Source organism: Gambusia affinis, linkage group LG21 (genome assembly GCF_019740435.1).
Source record: "Gambusia affinis linkage group LG21, SWU_Gaff_1.0, whole genome shotgun sequence".
In the NCBI taxonomy this organism is placed as follows: domain Eukaryota; kingdom Metazoa; phylum Chordata; class Actinopteri; order Cyprinodontiformes; family Poeciliidae; genus Gambusia; species Gambusia affinis.
The window spans coordinates 11,215,450-11,233,849 of record NC_057888.1 but is presented as its reverse complement, the minus strand read 5'-3'; the positions used below and the strand labels follow the sequence as shown (position 1 = coordinate 11,233,849).

Here is an 18,400-nt window from a genome sequence, read left to right as displayed (position 1 = left end):
TTAGTATTCAAAAAAACTAAATTGTAACTCATCTGAGTAGGCAAGAAGAATCGCCAGCAGTGATCTGCGTCACAGCAGTTATGAATTAGCCTCTGAAGAAGACACTGCTGCCTATTGGTCTAATGAAGAGGAAGCCCAAGATAATCTAATGTTCTTCATATGAACAAACTTTTGCATCATCTCTAGATGTTTGTTTTAGCAAGCATACTTAATGATAACTTGCATTTTGCCTAACTTTAGCTTTTGTATACCATTTTGAAAGATGCTAACGTTATAAAGATAACTGTAATTTCCCTGCCCTTTTTTCTTGCAGCTAACATGTTAGCATATTAGCTGCTGTCAACATAGATTAACTAATGTTATGCTAACATACCATTAGTAGTTTATGAGCGACAACATTCAGAGCTATGTTGTAGCTCTGAATGTTGTATGACAAGTATATCAGGCATTGAGCATAAAACCCAACGGCAGATAATGTATGCTCTTATTTACAGCATAATGCTAGCTTGTTTTGTTGTTTGTCCTTTTTTCACTTAAATTTTCTATTGATTGTCTTCATTTTAGGTTCTACATTTCAAATACCTTTTAATAAAATGATTGTGCTGAGCATTACACACCAAGTGGTTAGTATATTATACACGAAACATCAGACTCGAAGATAGTCAAAAGAAACAAAACACCCATAATTATTTCATAAGCTTTTTATTTACATGCTATAGTGCTCCAGCATGTGCAGAAAACAGCCTGCACTCTTTAGGGAGTGTAGATTCAGGATCTCCTTCATTTTGATCACTTTTATGTAATACTTTTTCCACTGACCTGTGAGGAAGGAATAATACTAACACCTGTCACAGCTTCCTCACCTGGCAGTCTTTTGGTAACCAGCGAACAAGTAAACAGAAGTGGCTGCATTGTAAAGTTCAGCTTATTGATGACTGTTATTTTCCAGAATCTCTCCCATTCAGTGATGATTTTAAAAAAATAAAATCATAAACTCCAACAAATAAATAACTATACACAATATATAATCTCATGTACACTACTGAAAACAATGATTTAAATTGCATACACTTGTTAATAGTTTGTTAATGAAGAGCAAAGTATATTACGTTACAGCTGAACACAATGGCAGTTTTCAGTTCTTGAGAACGTGATGACAGCACCTCATAATTACAGCATCTGATTGGAGAAATGGTCCCTTTGTTTCTAGTCTGCATAAAGCTAAACACAATGAACATTTAGGAAGGGGTTATGTCTGCGAAGTGAGGAATGGACGGGTGAGGTCTGGACATGGAAGTGCTGAATAAATGGAAGTTGCTCTGGTAATGCAGACTCCCCTTGTCAAGGATGTAGAGTGAGCAGATATATGAATAAATTGTGTTTTTATATGAAAATACCCATATATACAGTATAATAACACAATTATATGTACAAAAGCATAAATATATAAATATTCTAATACAAAAATAAATATATTCTCTTTTTTTCCTCTGTTCACCAAGAGTCTGTTATGCATCTGCGGTGTCTGACGTCCCTATGTTCTCAGAGGACACTTCATTTGGGAGGATGTTTACTTCCTGTATTGTATCTTGGGATTGTTGCATTGTGGTTGTGGAATAAGAGGAGGTGAAAACTCCGTCGTCCTCAAGTGACAATAGACGAAGAGGTTCCTGTTCTGCAGGATTGAAAGAGAGCATGTAAAATATTTGTAAGTTTTCTACACTGGGCAAAATGACACTCAAATCTCAAAGTGTTATTTGCCACATTTGTTCCTTCCATATTGGAAGAATCCACACTTACTTTGATTGATGTTTGGCGTGCCGTCACCAAACCTAACTCCGCCTCCTACTTCCTGTGAGCCGACAAATTCATGGGAAGACGCCAGAAGCTGATGAGTGGAGTCGTCAGGAGAACAGTGGCATTGTTCCTGATGATCCACCTCCCTGAGAAAAACATACATTTACAATGATAGCTGAATTTTTTTATTTTTAGCTTTACTTAATGAAATATCATTAGCAGAATTGAATACTTATTAACCTGCTGGAGTACTGGTAAAGAGGCAGATGTCCATTTGTCTGTGGCAGAAGCGTGTTGCACTCCAAGTCACAATCCATTTCATCCTGCAAAGTAAAAGTACATAAAGGTTTTTATTCAACAATGAAAGAATAAAACATTAATAGTAGTAGGAGAAGTGTTACAAAGATTGTTAGTCAGCAACACAAAAAGAACAGGAACTATTGCCATTTTTTTGGGGGGGGAAAAGAAAAGAAAACACATTTCTTTCGTACCCAAGTGAACAACCTTAGCCAGAATTTAAAATCATTAGTTTATTGTCTGGACTGAGATGCAACATTTAGTTATTTAAAGAATATGATTTTTGGATGAAAAAATAAATATATTTACAATTATTTTTAGTTTAAAATTAAGCTAATCTATACCAGTTAAAGCCTACAAATACATTTGTAAAAACATTTTCTTAACTGTTCTCACCAGTATGTTCACACTGGCCTTTAAATGTGCAGTTTTTCGTTTTTTTACACAGCTCCTGAAATACTATTACTGATTTTTGTTCCAGTGTACCACATGTCACTTCAGTCAAAGTGTTTTCACCTGCTGCAGTCCTGGAAGGCAGTGCTGAGCTTTTCCGTTCTGGATGTACTCTCCGTTAGCGGGGTAAACGCTGCGTGAAGGACTCATGTGAGAGTCCAGGGGACAGTGTCCTACCAGGGCCAGTCCCTGCAGAGGAACCATGGTGTACTGACACGCTGACACCGGAGCAGCCACAGTCGGGAAGCATAAGTCTGATGCTTGTTCTGCAAGTAGTGAAGTAATGAATTAGGACACGTGCAAAGGCAATACCCTGTCATCAAAAACCTGAGGATCCCTGGTGAAAACTCACTCTGCTTGGCCCAGGCTCTCCAGAGACAGAACGGGATGAAGGCGACAATGATGAAGACAAAGGCTCCTAGCACAATACCAACGATGAGGTAGGGAAGGTCACCAGGCCGTGGCACCAGCACGCCGGGGGCTTCAGCCTCTGGATCTGTGGGCTCTGGAGCCCGAGGTCGCGGGTTATTAAGACGAGCTGAGGAAAAAATAAATAGAAAAGGCTTAGGAAGATCTTAGTCAGATAACTACATGTTCAAGAAAAGCCAACAAACATTCTCCGTAAATGCTCTCACCTTTAGTTTCAAGAATTACTACATTGCCAAACTCGCTCTCGCCCTTTTCGTTGAAGCTCTGCATCTTGATGTCGTAGGCCGTTTCCGGCTGCAGGTCGGTGATGGAATGCCAGTACCGGTCCCCCTCCACCACATCCTTCTTGTAGTCGCTGTCATTATCGCTGTCCGTCGGGCGGTAGTAGATGTAGAAACCATAGATGGGCGTGTTGTTCACAGGATCATACTAGTGAGGAAGTAACGATCGCAATGAGCTTTATATCAAACCCACTTTTCCTATGTATTTTTAAACATAAAAATACATTTGCAGACTTAAATTGGCAAAGTTCAGACATTTAAGATCTTCCCTGGCTGTCAAAATGTCTTTGGACACATACCGTCCATTTGAGGATGATCGTGGTCTCATTGATGGCTTCATTGTAAGTGATGTATGGTCCATCAACAGGACGCTCGTGGGTTTTCCCACCCACCACAGTGTAGGCCTTGGAGGGGGCACTGGGTGGACTGGAACCGATTACGTTCACGGCGACCACACGAAACTTATAGGACGTACCTACAGGGAGAGGAACGAACATTCGCAATCAGCGGCCCCAGACTTCTCAGACACTCAAAAGGCAGAGTGAAGCCGTTTTCTCAGAGTAAATGTTTTGTTAATTGTAACCTAGTTATGTTTTGATTAATGGCAGTAATCACTGAAATGGCTTTAACTATACTCATTATGGTGATAAATTTACAGACCGAGGAACAGTAATTACGCAGGGCATCATCGTCATAATTGCATGGAACGACATCCGATAACTCCCCTCCTCCAAACCAACCTTTCTCCAGGCCCGTGATTTCCACAGACAGCCTGGATGGGGGAATGTTCTCCACCGCCGTCACCCAGTCCTCCCCGGGTCTCTTCACCTTCTTGTACTCCACCCGAAACGACTGAATGGGGAAGCCGCGGTTGCCGCGAGGAATCCAAGTCACGTACGCCGAGGTCTCCGTAGCCATGGAGACAGTGGGCTTATCGGGAGCTTCGGGAGCTGCGGAGGACAGGGTGGGGTCAAATATGTAGCGACAATATGGAAATAAATCACAGGACAACAATGCAGCCTCAAAGTGCTCAACTTACTGAGAGCTCATCCTTCAGACAGAAATGCAAGAGAGAAAACTGTTAGAGGAGAGGGTTAGTAACTGAGGTTAGTCCTAGCTTTGGACTTTGATGTCATTAGTGCTGTTAAACAGAGATTTGTTGCGTTCGCAGATAGAAGGCTTACGAGAGAGGCTTGGTGAAGGGACAGCTGGGGTTTTTGGTGGGTCGTTGGACGCTCCGGAGCCTTTACGCACTGAAGACAGAAAAAGCAAAACTGTTTAGTGCTACAAATATTTCCTTAAGTCATCTAAAGAAAAAAATGCTGATTAAATTTCTTTTTGTTGTGAATAATGGGTCTAAAACGGTGAAATTGATTACAGTGCCTCATAAAAAGGAAATTTCACACAATTTGTCACACAAAACCACAAACGACAAAAAAGTGCAGAAACGGTTTTCCACCGTTTTCACAGAAAACAATAAAATCTACATATTTAAACCCTTGTCCAAGATATCCCAAAATAAAACCAACTGCAGTCAATTAACTTCAAAAGTCCACCTCTGAGTTGTTTAATCTGAGTATCAATCTCAAGGTTCTGTGAAGACCTTAGAGGTTAGTTAGAGAATATTAGTGAATAAACACAATCATGAAGACCAAGGATCATAGTAGATAGGTCAGAGGTCAAATTGTGAAGAAGACCATTTATAGGGTTTTAACAAGGCTTGAAAATCTCGGAGCACTGTTCAATCCATCTAAAAACAGAAACCTGCAGGAAACTGCAAATCTACCAAGAGATGGCTGTTCACCTAAACCCGTGGTGCCCAAAGTCGGTCCTGGAGGGCCGGCATCCTGCATGTTTTAGTTCTCTCCCTGGTTTAACGCACCTGGATCAAATGATGGCTCGTTAGAAGGTCTAAGAAGAACACTGACATGCTGAAAAGGTTGTTGATACTACCAGGGAGAGAACTAAAACCAAAAATGTCCCCCACTTCTGATTGGAAAAGTTTTTTTCCCCCTCTAAACTATTCTTTACTCAAGAAAGAATTACATGGGATTGAAAATATGTCAGTACAAAATGAGAGAATAGATGCATGTATCTGTCATACCTTTGCCAGTCCTGAAGGTCATCATGGCTGGCTGTCCCAAACCAGCACAAGTCTTTGCAGCCATCTCTACTTCATACAGGCTGTCTGGCTGCAGTTTGGTTAGAATCAGCTTATGGAGGGAACCTGAGATACTTCGACTGATCCACTCAGCAAGAGGGAGTCCCTCCTAGGAGTAAAAACAGGACTTGGTCAGAGAGAAAAGAAGAAGAGGTGCGATGTAGATTTAATAAGAGCCCTTGTTACCTTTCTGTATTTGATCACGTACTCCAGCACAGGGGACCCTCGTTCATGCCGAGGTCTCCAGGTCAGCTCATAATAGTCGGCCTTGCCTGTTCGAGGCTGGCTGAGAATAATGGGGGCTTCTGCAGGTAATATTTGTCCTGGTAATAAGGAGCAGTCCAGAGGCAGCATGGCTCCGGCGGCCCCAGGCCTTACAGGAGGCTGCTCTTTCAGCACTTTATCAGGACTGAGTGGGCGAAAATTAGGAGGCAGCCTTCCCCGAGATGAAGTCCCTACAGAACAAAAACACAAAAAAACCCTGTCAAATCTGAAGGTTTCCAAATTCAGAAAGAAACCTCGTTGCGGAGCAACAATTTACAGCAGCTTACCAGTCGATATCGTGATGAGGCGTGCAGAGGCCTGCGAACTGCCCAGCCCGTTCTCTGCCATGCACTGGTACAGGCCATCATCCTGAGAGCTCACGTTGGAGATGCGCAGCGCCCGCGAGGTGAAGCGGTGGCGGGAGGACTGAGCGAGGGGTCGGGCGTTGTGGAGCCACATCACTGAGGGAGTGGGCTTTCCTCGGGCCTGGCAGATGATCCGCACAGTTTCTCCGAACGCAACCTCCTGCTGCTGTAGCTCTATGGTCACCAGAGGAGGCTCTGCAGGAGGATTGGTACACATGAGGGTTGAAAGTCTGTGGTTTTATATGTGGTTTTACACCTTAGAGTGGAAAGAAAAGGATATTTGGTTTTTGACATTTTGCATTTTCAAAAACCTGAAAGAATTTTTATCCATTCGTATTCAGTTCCTTACTCTGATACCCCTAAATAAAACCCAAGGGGACACAGCAAATATATAGACGAAGGTGTTCCCGTCACATGAGTCCAGAATTGAACGTTTTAGTCTACGTTCAAATTACTGAAACATGGTGGTGGCTATATTATCCTACAGGGCGTTTTTCTTCACCAAATACAAGAAAGCTGGTCAGAGGTGTCTGGAAAGTCAATATGGAAACAAAACCTGTTAAAGCCTCCAAAGATGTTGAGACTTTGTGAAAAGTTTACTACCCAGACCCTAAACATGCAGCCAGAGCTACAATGGACTGGTTTAGATCAAAGCATATTCATGTGTTAGAATGGCCAAGTCAAAGCCCAGACCAAAATATAATTAGGAATCTGTGGCAAGAAGGAAAAAAGTTATGTTCACAGACGCTCTTCATCTTATCCGACTAGTTTTGTTTCTGCAATTTTTAGGTTTTATGTAGTAAAAATGTTAAAATAATCTTTCCATTCACTTCACGATTGAGTTCCACTTTGTGATGATTCAGAGCATGAAATTACGACAAAGCACAGTGAAGTTTCCAACTATTATGCAACAAAACATAAAAAAAAGTTCAAGGGGTGCAAATAGTTTTCCAAGTCACTGTACGTATTAAAAGGTTTGTGTGTATAGCGGGAGCTAGACCCACTAGTTGATGGTTGGCTGCTTGTGAATAGGGGGTAAAGACAGAACTCATTACAGCTACAGCAGCACTCTTGACTTTAATTAGAGCCAGCTGTAGAGAGACAAGCTCACAACACATTAACAAACATGCACGCACGAGCACGCACACTAAATCACTGTAAAAACAGCCATCCATAACCTAGACACGTTCAATCAAGTGCAGCTATAGAATAAAGAGCCCTGTCTCCAGCCTGTCTTCTACGCCTCGGCACACAGACACAGACACAGCTCTGTCTTGCAGCTTCGTCAAACAGAAGACAAAATAATTCCCAAATTCATGACCCAGACAAAAAAAACAGCCAAATTAGCCAGACTCGGAATGTAATAAATCATCTGCTCACCAAACACTTGAACGTCGTAGAGCACGGTGGCGGATCGGTCCGAGCCCATGCCGTTGTCCGCTCTGCAGACGTACGTCCCCGAATCGCCCTCGCTCACGGCGTCGATCAGCAGGTTGCTCAGCAGAAACCGCGTGTTGTTGTGAGAGCGCAGGTCCAGCCCGTCTTTCGCCCATGTGACCTGCGGGGTAGGGATGCCGCTGGCCACGCACTCCAGCACCAGCCGCTGGCCTTTGGTCACCATGATGGATCGGGGCGCCGGCGGGTAGATGATGCGAGCCGCTTCAGACACGGAGCCTGAAAGAGCGACGGAGAGAGTCGAGATATGGATAATGAAACTGGGAGAGAGATGCAACAGATGCTAAATTAAAACATCTACGTATTTCAATCTCCAACTTTGACGATTGTAAAATAGGAACTCTACCACCATGCTGTTGTTACTGTGTTCTTATAGTCATAAGTTTAAAATTTTCCAAACCAAACAAATTATGCAAAGATTAAATCTCCCTATTTTGCCTTGATGTTGACGTTCAAAGCCCAGACTCACGGCGAATGCGCAGGCGATCGGTGGATCTGGACGTTTTGACCTCCTGAGTGACAGGATTGTAAGCAGCACACTTGTACGGCCCCTCGTCGTCCTGGGTGGCGTTGGCTATCTGCAGGTTCCCTGATGGCATGATGAGGTAGTTTCCTAAAATAAAAAAAGAGAAAATACATGCTGGATGAGAGAAGCCCAACGGACAAAGAATGAGATCTACTTCAGTGGATCCAAGACCTAAAAAGACTCCTGATCTGGCTTCACTTCTGTTTTTAAGCCATTACATATGTCGCCAAATAGATATAAAATGCAAAAATCTCCAATTATTCAGTTTAGTCATATGTCATTTGCTGAAAATTTTATATGATTCCCACCCATTTGCATTTATTGTGTTTCTCCTCCCCATTTTTGCAAAATGGACCCGATCATGACGTCCAAACCAAAACCTAATCACTGGAGTCCTGGAACCACACTTTATCGCAGTAAACTATGAGAACATACTTTATCATTAAGATCTTTTATGCATGACTGGATGTCATATGGTTACCGGCTGCTTTTTGTTTCAGAAAGTTGGTTATGAGACAATCTAAGCCTAGAGGCAGAAACGTGTGATTCACACCCAGTGCTTTTTAAGTGCAAAACCAATCACCCAAAATAAAAAACAATAAAAACTAAGGAGCATAGCAAGGTTGCCAACTCTCCTGGAGTGATCAGAGTTCTTCCATTTCTCACTTTGCCCAGATAAATCTCACTGCAAATGCGGAAAGCAGAGGACAGCTGTTTATGATTGAGTCAACACAGTTAGTCAGTTCTCTTTAGAGTCCTGACTACCCTTTGCGCATGTTTGCAGTCTTTGGTGATGTTTCCTCAGGATGGCTAAGATGTTGAATGACTTGGAGTTGATACTTCCTCTCTATCTCTGGAAACCTGCTAGCCCTCCCTACTATCGCCCTCCGATGTCATCCGCACCAGTCACCTCCTTAGTTTTTATGTGAAAGACAGAGAAGTTGTTGTTTTTCACTTCATCACCAAACTTTAGTTACATTGAAATATTTAACAACGAGGTTGTCTATATGCGTGGCAGCAGCACAGTCAGTTAAGAGTGCTTGGAAAAAGAAATCTGTTCCTGAAGGCATCCTGGGAGGAATATCAGCGTTAGAGAGCATGTCAAAATATTCACCCAATCGCATTACTTTGCCAAAATAAACCAAAGCTTGTTCAGCTGTTTCCATAGCAACGTAATACTGATGTAAGGTAATTTATTTGCATCAGTATTATTGTAGTTTTTACAATAACGACCTCACCTGCAGCCCTGTTCCACTCCAACGACAAAGTGAAAATGCACTGAGAAACAACATTTTTCCAAAAACAGTGATTGCACCATACTGAAACGATCCCAGGCTGCACTTACAGCAACACATTTCAGTGTGGAAGTTGTTACTAAAGGAAGAATGTGTTCCCTATTATCAACTCTTAGTTACCAAAGTTTTACCCAACTTATTGCAGCAAAGTTTCTCTGTTGAATCCCTTTGTCATGGAAATTTGGATTTTAGAAATGTTGGCAGCCTTTTGCAATTCCCACACGTCAACATTAATCATGTCATATCACTTCTCTTTGAGCCAGAACAGTGTAACAGACTGCTCTCTGTCACAGTACCACAACACCTCATAAATAATGAAAAGTCACAAAGAGCTTCTTAAAGCTTCTGAAAAGTTGCAATGGTTGAAAAAAAATGATTTAACAATCCCACGCAAAGAAAGGAAAATCTGAGCTTTTTCTCTCAAGTATTACATTTGTATATCTGTTGGTTATACAAATATGTGATGGCCTCAATTCTATTTTTTGCTTGAATGTATAATCTGTTTTGTAAAGGAGATGTGCTGCACGTCTTTATTTGTACAGATACATTTGTCCCAAAACCTGGAGAGTTTTCAGATTTCCAGAAAGAGACAACCTTCTTGCTGGAAATGAACCATTTTTGACAGATCATTCAGTGTATTGTGCTTTCAACTCAAATGTTGGCAACTCTGGGCAAAGTATTTTTATCCACTCATGACTACTGTATTCGATATCACGCAACAGTTATGACAAAATGTGTGACTAGCAACCACCTTAAGCAACAGTTTGATTTATGGAGGTGTTTGGCAGAGTTAATTTACTCTGTGGTCAGGGTTTGTTTACTTGGGCTCTACAGTCATTAAAACCTCAAAGGCAGCTGAAAATACATTAGAGCACTTTGGAATAAGAGGATGACAAAGAAGAGAAGCTAAATAAAAACAAGAACATCAACAACAAAAAAAGTCCACGTTGCAAAACTTTGGTTTGTAACATGAGCCCTCAGAGCCATTCCATTAAAAGGCTCAACTCTCCTAACAGGCCACATAGTGGCGCCCTTGAGTCTAAGTCAGAACAATCCGCAAGCTTTTGACAATGTGGTATTCATTTCCTCACAGATAAGAGGCAGATATCAGTACCTACGGCTCCCAGGCATCATCAGCATACCAGTGACAAACCACTGGAGCTTTTTCCTTTTCTTCCAGTAGACTTAGAAGTAAAACCATTTGAAAAATAAACGACTACATTCCCATGTTGCAACATTCCCCAGATAACGGCCTTATCACAGGCTTTATGAAGTGGTCAGAGGGGAGGATTACAGCATTCCTGCAAATAATGGAGACAGTTTAGGGATTAAAACGGGATGCTGGATGAGAACGAGGAGCGGTACCTTTGGACGTCTCCAGCCATTCCTGTTTGACACTGTAGCGGACCTGAGCTTTGGGCTGACTTTCCGGGAGGTGACACTCGATGACGGCCGTGTTGCCTTCATCGACTTCTATCTCCTGTTGGATGTCGGGCTCAAAATCCCGTAGCTCTGCAACAGCACAAAGAGTGACAGAAATGGTCAGAAAGCTGCGCAACTGCTTCGTTTCAGCAGCTAAGCGCACCAAATAGAGCTCATCTAGCTGCACATGTACACAGTCAGTCCTCAGCTTTAGAAGCAGAGAAACCACAATATTTTGAGCAATAATAACTGCGCTGTCTCCGTGCTGAGTGTCTGTCACAGCAGCTTCACTCTGCTGTGTTGCAACCACATTGTTTCTCTTCTTCCCCACTGTGTGATCCAGCTAAACTTGCTGGAATTTCATAAAAAATGTTTTGTTTCTTTTAAAATCACTCCAGTTTCTTGTTTTTTCTTGTAATCAAAATAGTCTCATTCAAAAGCCAAAAACAGGGTCTCTGTACTATCCGAGGAGGACTCATCAATCCTCCCCGACATCAGATCGGGACTGGAACTGATTCGGAGCCTGTGGGAAACGTGGGAGCGGGATTACTGGAGCCATGTGCTGCGACCGTGTTCCTGCAGACACAGAGTCTGCACGGCCTAGATGATCATCTGACCCCGTGACCCGCCTCCCCTCCTTTAAAAAACCCCAGCCTGAGCGGCCCAGAGGGCTGAGCAGGACGGGTCAAAGGTGAGAGAGTAGAGTTACAGGGGCAGATTTCCAGTTTGGGCTCGAGAGGAAGCGGCGAAACTCTGCTCTTAAGAACAAAACGGAACCCCAGAAAGCAATAGCCGAGGGAAGAAAAAGAGGGCAGGGAGAAGTTTGGAGTGGGAGGGAGAGCAGGAGAAATTCGTCAAGGAGGAGTTCAAGAGTGAAATGAAAGATAAATAAAACTTCTTGTGGAGCGTAATTAAACGTCTACCAGTTTTTTGTTGATTTATTCTTAACAAACACAGGCTCTCCATTCTTTCCAGAGGTGCTATAACTGCTGTGTTTTTTCTTGGACTGGTCACACACTTTAGCACAAAAGAAAAGTGGGGGAGAATGGGAGCTGCAAAAGAGAGAGGGGGAAAAAAAAGAGCAGCTGATCAGATTTATACATGGCTCTGACTCAATAAGCAAATATCAATCAGGGCTTCAGTTTCCACCACGATGTAGTCAAATCACTGGCGCAAACAAGTCCACAGCAGAATAATCTGCTATTCATGCTGGATGTGAACCCCTTGCCAGCATCTGGAGGAGCTTTGATGGGAGAAATGAGGGAGGCAGATCAGGGTACACACACACACACACACACACACACACGCGCACGCACACACACTCAACAGCTCCATCTCAAGACTCAGTCAGCGCCGATTCTGAAAGATGAGAATCCAAGCCGGGGCAGGCAAAGCTTTAGTGGTGTGTGTGGCGCTCCATTTGCTAAATCAATCGGGTGCTGTTTTCACAACCCCAGCCTTCGCATCTACCCACCCTCCTCTTTCTCTAACCCCCCCCATTTACACCGCTGAACCCTCCGTATAACTCTCCCCTCCCGCATTCTTCACCGAAACAACCCATCCAGAATACCTCTCAGGTGTGTGTGTGAGACCTTTTTTGTGCGAGCAAGCATCCCTGCACACACAGAGGATTGATTGTATGCATAAAGTGAAGCAGACCTCCCACACCAGGGCAGCTTGGCAAGGCCCACGAAAAATATTTCAAGAAGAGACAGTGTATTCATCATCTTTATGCGCAGCAGCGGGAGGCCTCTCTGTGTTTTTGCGTCTGAATCCGAACATGTTTGTGCAACGTGTTGTGCAGATATACGGCGGGGTTGATTGTCAGCACAGGAATTTGAGCGAGCAGCTTTTAAAGTTCTGCCAAAGGGTTGGGGGTGGATTTGGATGGTACAGAGGGTCTGGAATCAACCTCGACTGATGGTAAAAAACATGTGCATACAGCTAAGAGGGTTCAGAAGGAAAGGAAAGCACGAAGAGGCTCCCCATGGAGCAATTCCTTAGGCGATCTGGGGGTGGCCACGGAGAACCTTTATTAAATTAGAGACGTTCTGTTTTTTTTTTTGCTTTGTTTTTTAAGAAGCCAGTTTTACATCTGGCTGTTTCAGCATGATTTATACACATTCAAATGTTAATGTCTGTGTAGAACGCCTTGCAGGAATATTTATGCACCTTCAGCGTTTTTGGAGAAGTCTAACGTACATCTCTTCGAGCACTTGTTATCTCAACATGGAAAGAGCACACAATGCTCATCGAAAAAGAGGTGGCAGTATCATGCCGTGGGGCTGTTTCTGCAAAAGACTTGGGAGAAGATTTGCAAAATAGTTCAAGTTCAGTCAGGTTAGACGGAGAAAAGCCGCTAAATGAAACAGGCAATAGGAAAGCTGATGGAGACAGATCCCAAAAGATCTGCAGCTGAGCGGGCTGGAAACAATGCATACCACAAGCTTTATATTTCAATTTGAGAAGAGAATTGAAAGCCCAGGAGTCATTTTCTTTACACTTCATGATTATACCGTCGTTTCTGTTGGTCTGCCACATAAACTCCCAATAAAATACGTTAACATTTGGGTTTTTAAGGGGAAAAAATGAGAAAACGTTTTGCGAGGCACTAGAGATGCTGTGCTGGAAAAAGGAAAGATAAAGAGATCAGTGCTGCAGATGACAAGCCCCCCCTAAAAAAACAAAAAAAAACGGGGAAGGTAAAATGTAATGAACGCAAGGAGGAGGAGAGAAAGTGACAGGGAGTGAAAATGTGCAGAGAGGGAGACGTGTGAGAGTGTGAGTGTGACGTCTCGTCTCATCTCCTGTCAGGGTCTTGTCTCGACTGGCCTAAAAACACCCCGAGCTCCCCAAGTTGAGGCAACTTCACACATCAATCACATCTGTGCATGTAAAACAATACTGTTAACAGCAGCCCTGCCTAAACCCATATCCTCCACCAACCCCAGTCCCTACTCACACACTCACACACACACACACGCACACCAGTCTTATCTCCCTCCAGCCCTCTTCCCGATAATGGGGCTGTAATTTCTGACCAGGCCTGCTGTCAGGCCCTGTGGAGTGGAATGTGGAGTTGAGAGGAGCAAAGAAAAAAAGGAGCCACTGAAGGTAGAGGGCCCCCACGGTGAGAGCCGGTCCCTTCTTTCCCCCTGCTCAGACTGGCCCCCAGCCCCAGGGTCCCCTCCATTCCTAAAGCTCATGTTTCACAGTTTCAGGCCTTCTCTCAGTCCCACGATGCATATCAAATATAAGAGCGCAGACTTGGTGCAGCCAAGCACTGAAGGCATGAGGAATCATTTATTTTAACTAATAGATCAATATGACTCACTAACAAAGCAGCTGTTTCGTCCAACTAAACACACGAGCGTTGTAGTTCTCATCCGAATTTCAGTGTAAGAAGAAAAACTTCAGATAGTTTTAGCCCTCAAGAGAGCTGAGATTCAAACAGGCTATAACCACTGGAAAAGTACAGAGTTTACAATGTATTGATAAAATTTTTAAGCAAACAAATACCACCTCCTCACTGTTTTTGTTCTACTTGAGGAAAATCAACTTGAGGGAGTCTTTTGGATATTCTGACTAAACCATAAAGAGGCCTGTGTGTTTATTTGTTACGGTTTTGTGTGGGCGACTACTCACTGGCAGCGGTGACGTTAGCAGGCACGCTCGCCAGAGAACCAGCGCCGGTGCTGGCCACACACTGGTATCTGCCCAGCGTCCGGTTGGTCAAAGCGGGGATGAGAAGGCTGCCCAGGCTCAGCACCACGCCCAGATCGCCGTTCGACAGCTGCTCGCCGTTGAGACACCAGCTGAGCTTGGCTGAGGCGGGTCTGGCGCTGCAGCGCAACATGACGCTGCCTCCCAGCTTCTGCACCACAGACAAGGGCTCCTCCGTGAACACCGGCACCTCATCTGAAGAGGTGAATATAGAAAAGCACCGAGATCAGGGTTAAAAACATTTGGAAGAAACCTACACAGCAAAAACACAAAATCTCACTAGGTATTTTAGTCTAGTTTCTATTGCAAATATCCTAGCACACTTGAAATGAGACTATACTAAATTACAAGAAACTTTTCAGCAAGATATAGAAGCTTGTTTTAAGTCAATAATTCTTTAATATTTGTGAAAATAGTTAAACAATCTGCCAGTGCAACTAGCACCTTCCTTATCAATATTGAAGAAGTTTTGACTCCTACGTTTAACAGTTACTTGTAAGTTAGGTTCATCTCATTTTAAGTATGCTAACATATTTCCACTAGAAACTAGTCAAAAATACTTGGTAAGATTTGGTGTTTTTGCATTATACAAGATTCACACACATTTTAATGTCATGTACTCAGCCCTTCTGAGGACATTTATAAATATAAATATAAAAAAAGAGTATAATGAATGCACTAAACATTAGTCAGTTTTCAAATATCCCAGCTGGAAAACACAGAGACTGGAAGGAAAAGAGAATAATAATGAGAATATACATGAATTTTGTGCAAATGGACCGGATGGATGATTAATTAAGAGATGTATCTTTTGCTCCATCTATCTATTTATCCATATAGATGTACTATTAAACTTTACATCCTCATTAAATTTGCTATAAAAGTTGTAAAAATTGTACCACCGACTAATCAAACAAAATCGATTAATAATAAATAATTCAATCAACTACCTTTATTTATTCATTTGATTAATGAGGAACCAGCTCCAGCTTTCTATACAAAGCTTCTGTTCATTTTCAGTTCGCTCATGGTGGCGATCCAAGCCCGGCCAAATTATTCAAATCTGTTTCAAATAAACTGCTGCTGCCAGACATATACAACAGTTCACTCCCTGTGTTGAAGCCAGAAAACATCCTGGCACGACTTATCATGCACCAGGTGTTTAGAAAAACTAAATGTACAGGGCACTTGGGAAGGGAGGTTACATGGAGTGCCGTCCAATGAGAGGAGATCGGAAATGGCAGGAAGCGGTGTTATTATGACTAATAAAACTAAAAAAATGGCAGAATGGATTTAAAATATAATATTCTTTTAAAGAATATTCAATGAATGTTGATTAAAAAAAAGTCTATCATTTCAATAAATATATTTAAAAGTGTTTATTCCTGTCCATTTTTATGATTACAATTTACAGGGAATGTAAAATAATCTGTTTCTTATGAAACTTAATTATTACATAAGATCAATTAAAACAAAAAACTTTTAATACACAATAACTATGTCAAGGTCATGTTGCAGCCTACAATTACTAAGTGTTGTATCCAAACATATTAATAGAAAGTTGAGTGGAAATAGAAAGTGTGGCAGACATCAACTAAAAGTAGTGGACAGCCTCAACTTTGACTGTAATTTACCGAGAAAGAATTTAATTAACTATAAGTCATAAGGACAGAAATGAAAAAATAAATGGTTCAAGTTATGACCCTGCATGCAGTAATTATGTACAACAAATGAGTTTTAGTTTAATTAAATTACTAAAATAGATGAACTTTCAGTTGCTTTTAAACTCACAAGTGGTTGAAGCGCCGCTCTGCAGGCAGCACAGCAGAACTGCACCCAGAGCACAAAACACTGGAGCTTTTCTCTTTTTCATCCAAGGAGTCCAATCTTGCTTTCCAGACATTTTCCATGCACTATGCCCTGAAAAACACAACAGATAATGATTAGAGGGTCATTTACATAGTGAAAAACAAACAGCCTAAGCACAGTTAATCTGACTGGCTCACACAAAAACACTAACACCTGCACCAAAAAAACATGATTCAACTGGGAGACAAACAACGCTCACCAAAAAAAGGCAGCCCTGAACTCATACATGCACTCCTCTGTCAGCTCGGATCTAGCTTGTGTATGCGCGGACAAAAACAGGCAGCCATTAACACAACCCAGGTGAGATGCCTGCACTCTGCAGCACCCTCAGCAGCCAAAACTCCAGACACAAATAAAGCCTTTCTTTTCTCTCAGCCCCCATTTCTCCGCCTGCACCCGCACTCCAGCTTGCACTCATCAAAGGGGCGCCCTCATTCAGCAGGCCGTAACCTGAGCCCGCCGCCTTCCCGCTCAGGTGTAACCGATACAGGTAGAGGGGCTTAGACGGAGGAAGGAGGGAGGGAAGAGGAGAAGGGGAAAACACATAGGCAGCATTCAGGAGCTCGGACAAAGAGCAACTAATGAGAGGCAGGACAGGAGGAGGGGGATTGAGTTGGGGTGGGGGGGAAATGTATATCCCAGCAGTGATGAGTGTGTTGAAGGTAGAGGAGTGGTATTTTATTCCCCAGAACAGAATATAGAGAGTAATAGCCAGTATATGGACAGCTAACGCACAGAGGAGAGCTTTTCTCTCCACTGTCGTCTTAGCCAAGTTTCCTGAATTCTTTCCTGTCAGGTTAAACTAACAACTTCCCGTCAGGATGAGGAGGGTGGTCCTGCAAAAGTGAACTTCTCTCCCCCCACCCCCTTTACTCTTACAAACATACTATTGCATGCCTCTGAACACACTCAACTGTCCTGTAATAGTGGAAGCAGAACACAACTTTCACATTTATCCTATTAGAGCAGAAGGAATGATTAATGGCGCTCTCTTGCACACAAATACAGACTTGTGTTACGGGCTTAGGATGGGTTGGTGTTACGGGGGGCAAAAAAAAAGAAGAAAAAGTTAGTGGAAACTCTTACAGCGCACCTTCATCATCTAATGGGAGCCGTAAAAAAAGTTTTGCTGCCAGGCACATTTATTGAAAATGAGCAAAGGAGGAGGCTAATGGAAAAACAGCTCCCAATGTCTGCAACTGCTAAACCAGACCACACATTGCTCTGCAGAAACCTGAATGTGTAAACAACTCTAGATGATGAATTCAGATGAAAACAGCAGAAGCAAACCATTCGCATGAAAACGCAATGTGCGGTGCTGCAAGTTACTGTAACTTTCAACAGCTTTTTTTAATACGCGTAGAAAAAAATTTGGGGGATTTTTTGTGTCAGTTTGGATGCAGCATTAGAAATCTGCACACAAGTGCCTACCCAGTAGAAACAGGCCCCCCAGACCTAACTGTAATACTCTGGTGTAAAAGGCAAAAAACATGTGATCTTCTGTTTATTTCTTGAAATCAATCATGGTGGACTTGCATGCTGCAGAAAGAAGAGTGCTGAAATAGAAGGCGAGGACTCCTGAAATGAGCAATTATTAGGCAGGCTTTTACACGAAGCAGATTCTGTGAGTCAGACTTCATGAGTGGCCCACATGCTTTCAGTTCGAGTAGATTTTAATACTGCTTGTCTTCCCCTTCCGATGTAATTTATAGTGTGTTGATATGGATTGTAATTTTATTTACTTCTTACAAGAGCAGTCTGACAGTCCCAACAGTTGATTGTCCAACTTTCAATGACAAGGGGACCACACCACAGCCAAAATCTGGCGAGTAAAAACCAGATTAGCGCTGGGTGAGTAAAAATTGCATTGAGTTAATTGTAAGTTGTGTAATTAATTGCAATTGATTGCATGTTAATTTAAAATTATATATCAACAAAAAAAGATACATTCACAATTCAAAAACCCTTCTTGCTGCCAAACTACTGAGTAAAAAGACATGTGAGCACAAAAACAAAGATATTTATTGTTTATTCTCTTAATTAGGTTATTCACCCATCAAGCA

At 42.5% G+C, this 18,400-nt stretch overlaps 1 protein-coding gene across 1 annotated transcript in view; it reads right to left on the bottom strand.

The window, feature by feature from the left end:
* Nucleotides 1-686: 686 nt before the first annotated feature.
* Nucleotides 687-18,400, bottom strand: part of boc (BOC cell adhesion associated, oncogene regulated) — a 31,771-nt gene continuing 14,057 nt past the window's right edge. The window contains exons 2-18 of the mRNA XM_044104704.1: nucleotides 16,260-16,388; nucleotides 14,391-14,663; nucleotides 10,689-10,835; nucleotides 7,972-8,115; nucleotides 7,428-7,721; nucleotides 5,970-6,242; nucleotides 5,605-5,873; nucleotides 5,362-5,527; nucleotides 4,442-4,510; nucleotides 3,998-4,207; nucleotides 3,557-3,732; nucleotides 3,183-3,405; nucleotides 2,900-3,085; nucleotides 2,611-2,813; nucleotides 2,038-2,120; nucleotides 1,801-1,943; nucleotides 687-1,675 (exon numbers count right to left, since the gene is read on the bottom strand). Coding sequence (XP_043960639.1) covers nucleotides 1,509-1,675; nucleotides 1,801-1,943; nucleotides 2,038-2,120; nucleotides 2,611-2,813; nucleotides 2,900-3,085; nucleotides 3,183-3,405; nucleotides 3,557-3,732; nucleotides 3,998-4,207; nucleotides 4,442-4,510; nucleotides 5,362-5,527; nucleotides 5,605-5,873; nucleotides 5,970-6,242; nucleotides 7,428-7,721; nucleotides 7,972-8,115; nucleotides 10,689-10,835; nucleotides 14,391-14,663; nucleotides 16,260-16,371 — 3,138 coding nt within the window. The 5' untranslated portion in view covers nucleotides 16,372-16,388 and the 3' untranslated portion in view covers nucleotides 687-1,508. The remainder of the gene's footprint in view (nucleotides 1,676-1,800; nucleotides 1,944-2,037; nucleotides 2,121-2,610; nucleotides 2,814-2,899; nucleotides 3,086-3,182; nucleotides 3,406-3,556; nucleotides 3,733-3,997; nucleotides 4,208-4,441; nucleotides 4,511-5,361; nucleotides 5,528-5,604; nucleotides 5,874-5,969; nucleotides 6,243-7,427; nucleotides 7,722-7,971; nucleotides 8,116-10,688; nucleotides 10,836-14,390; nucleotides 14,664-16,259; nucleotides 16,389-18,400) is intronic.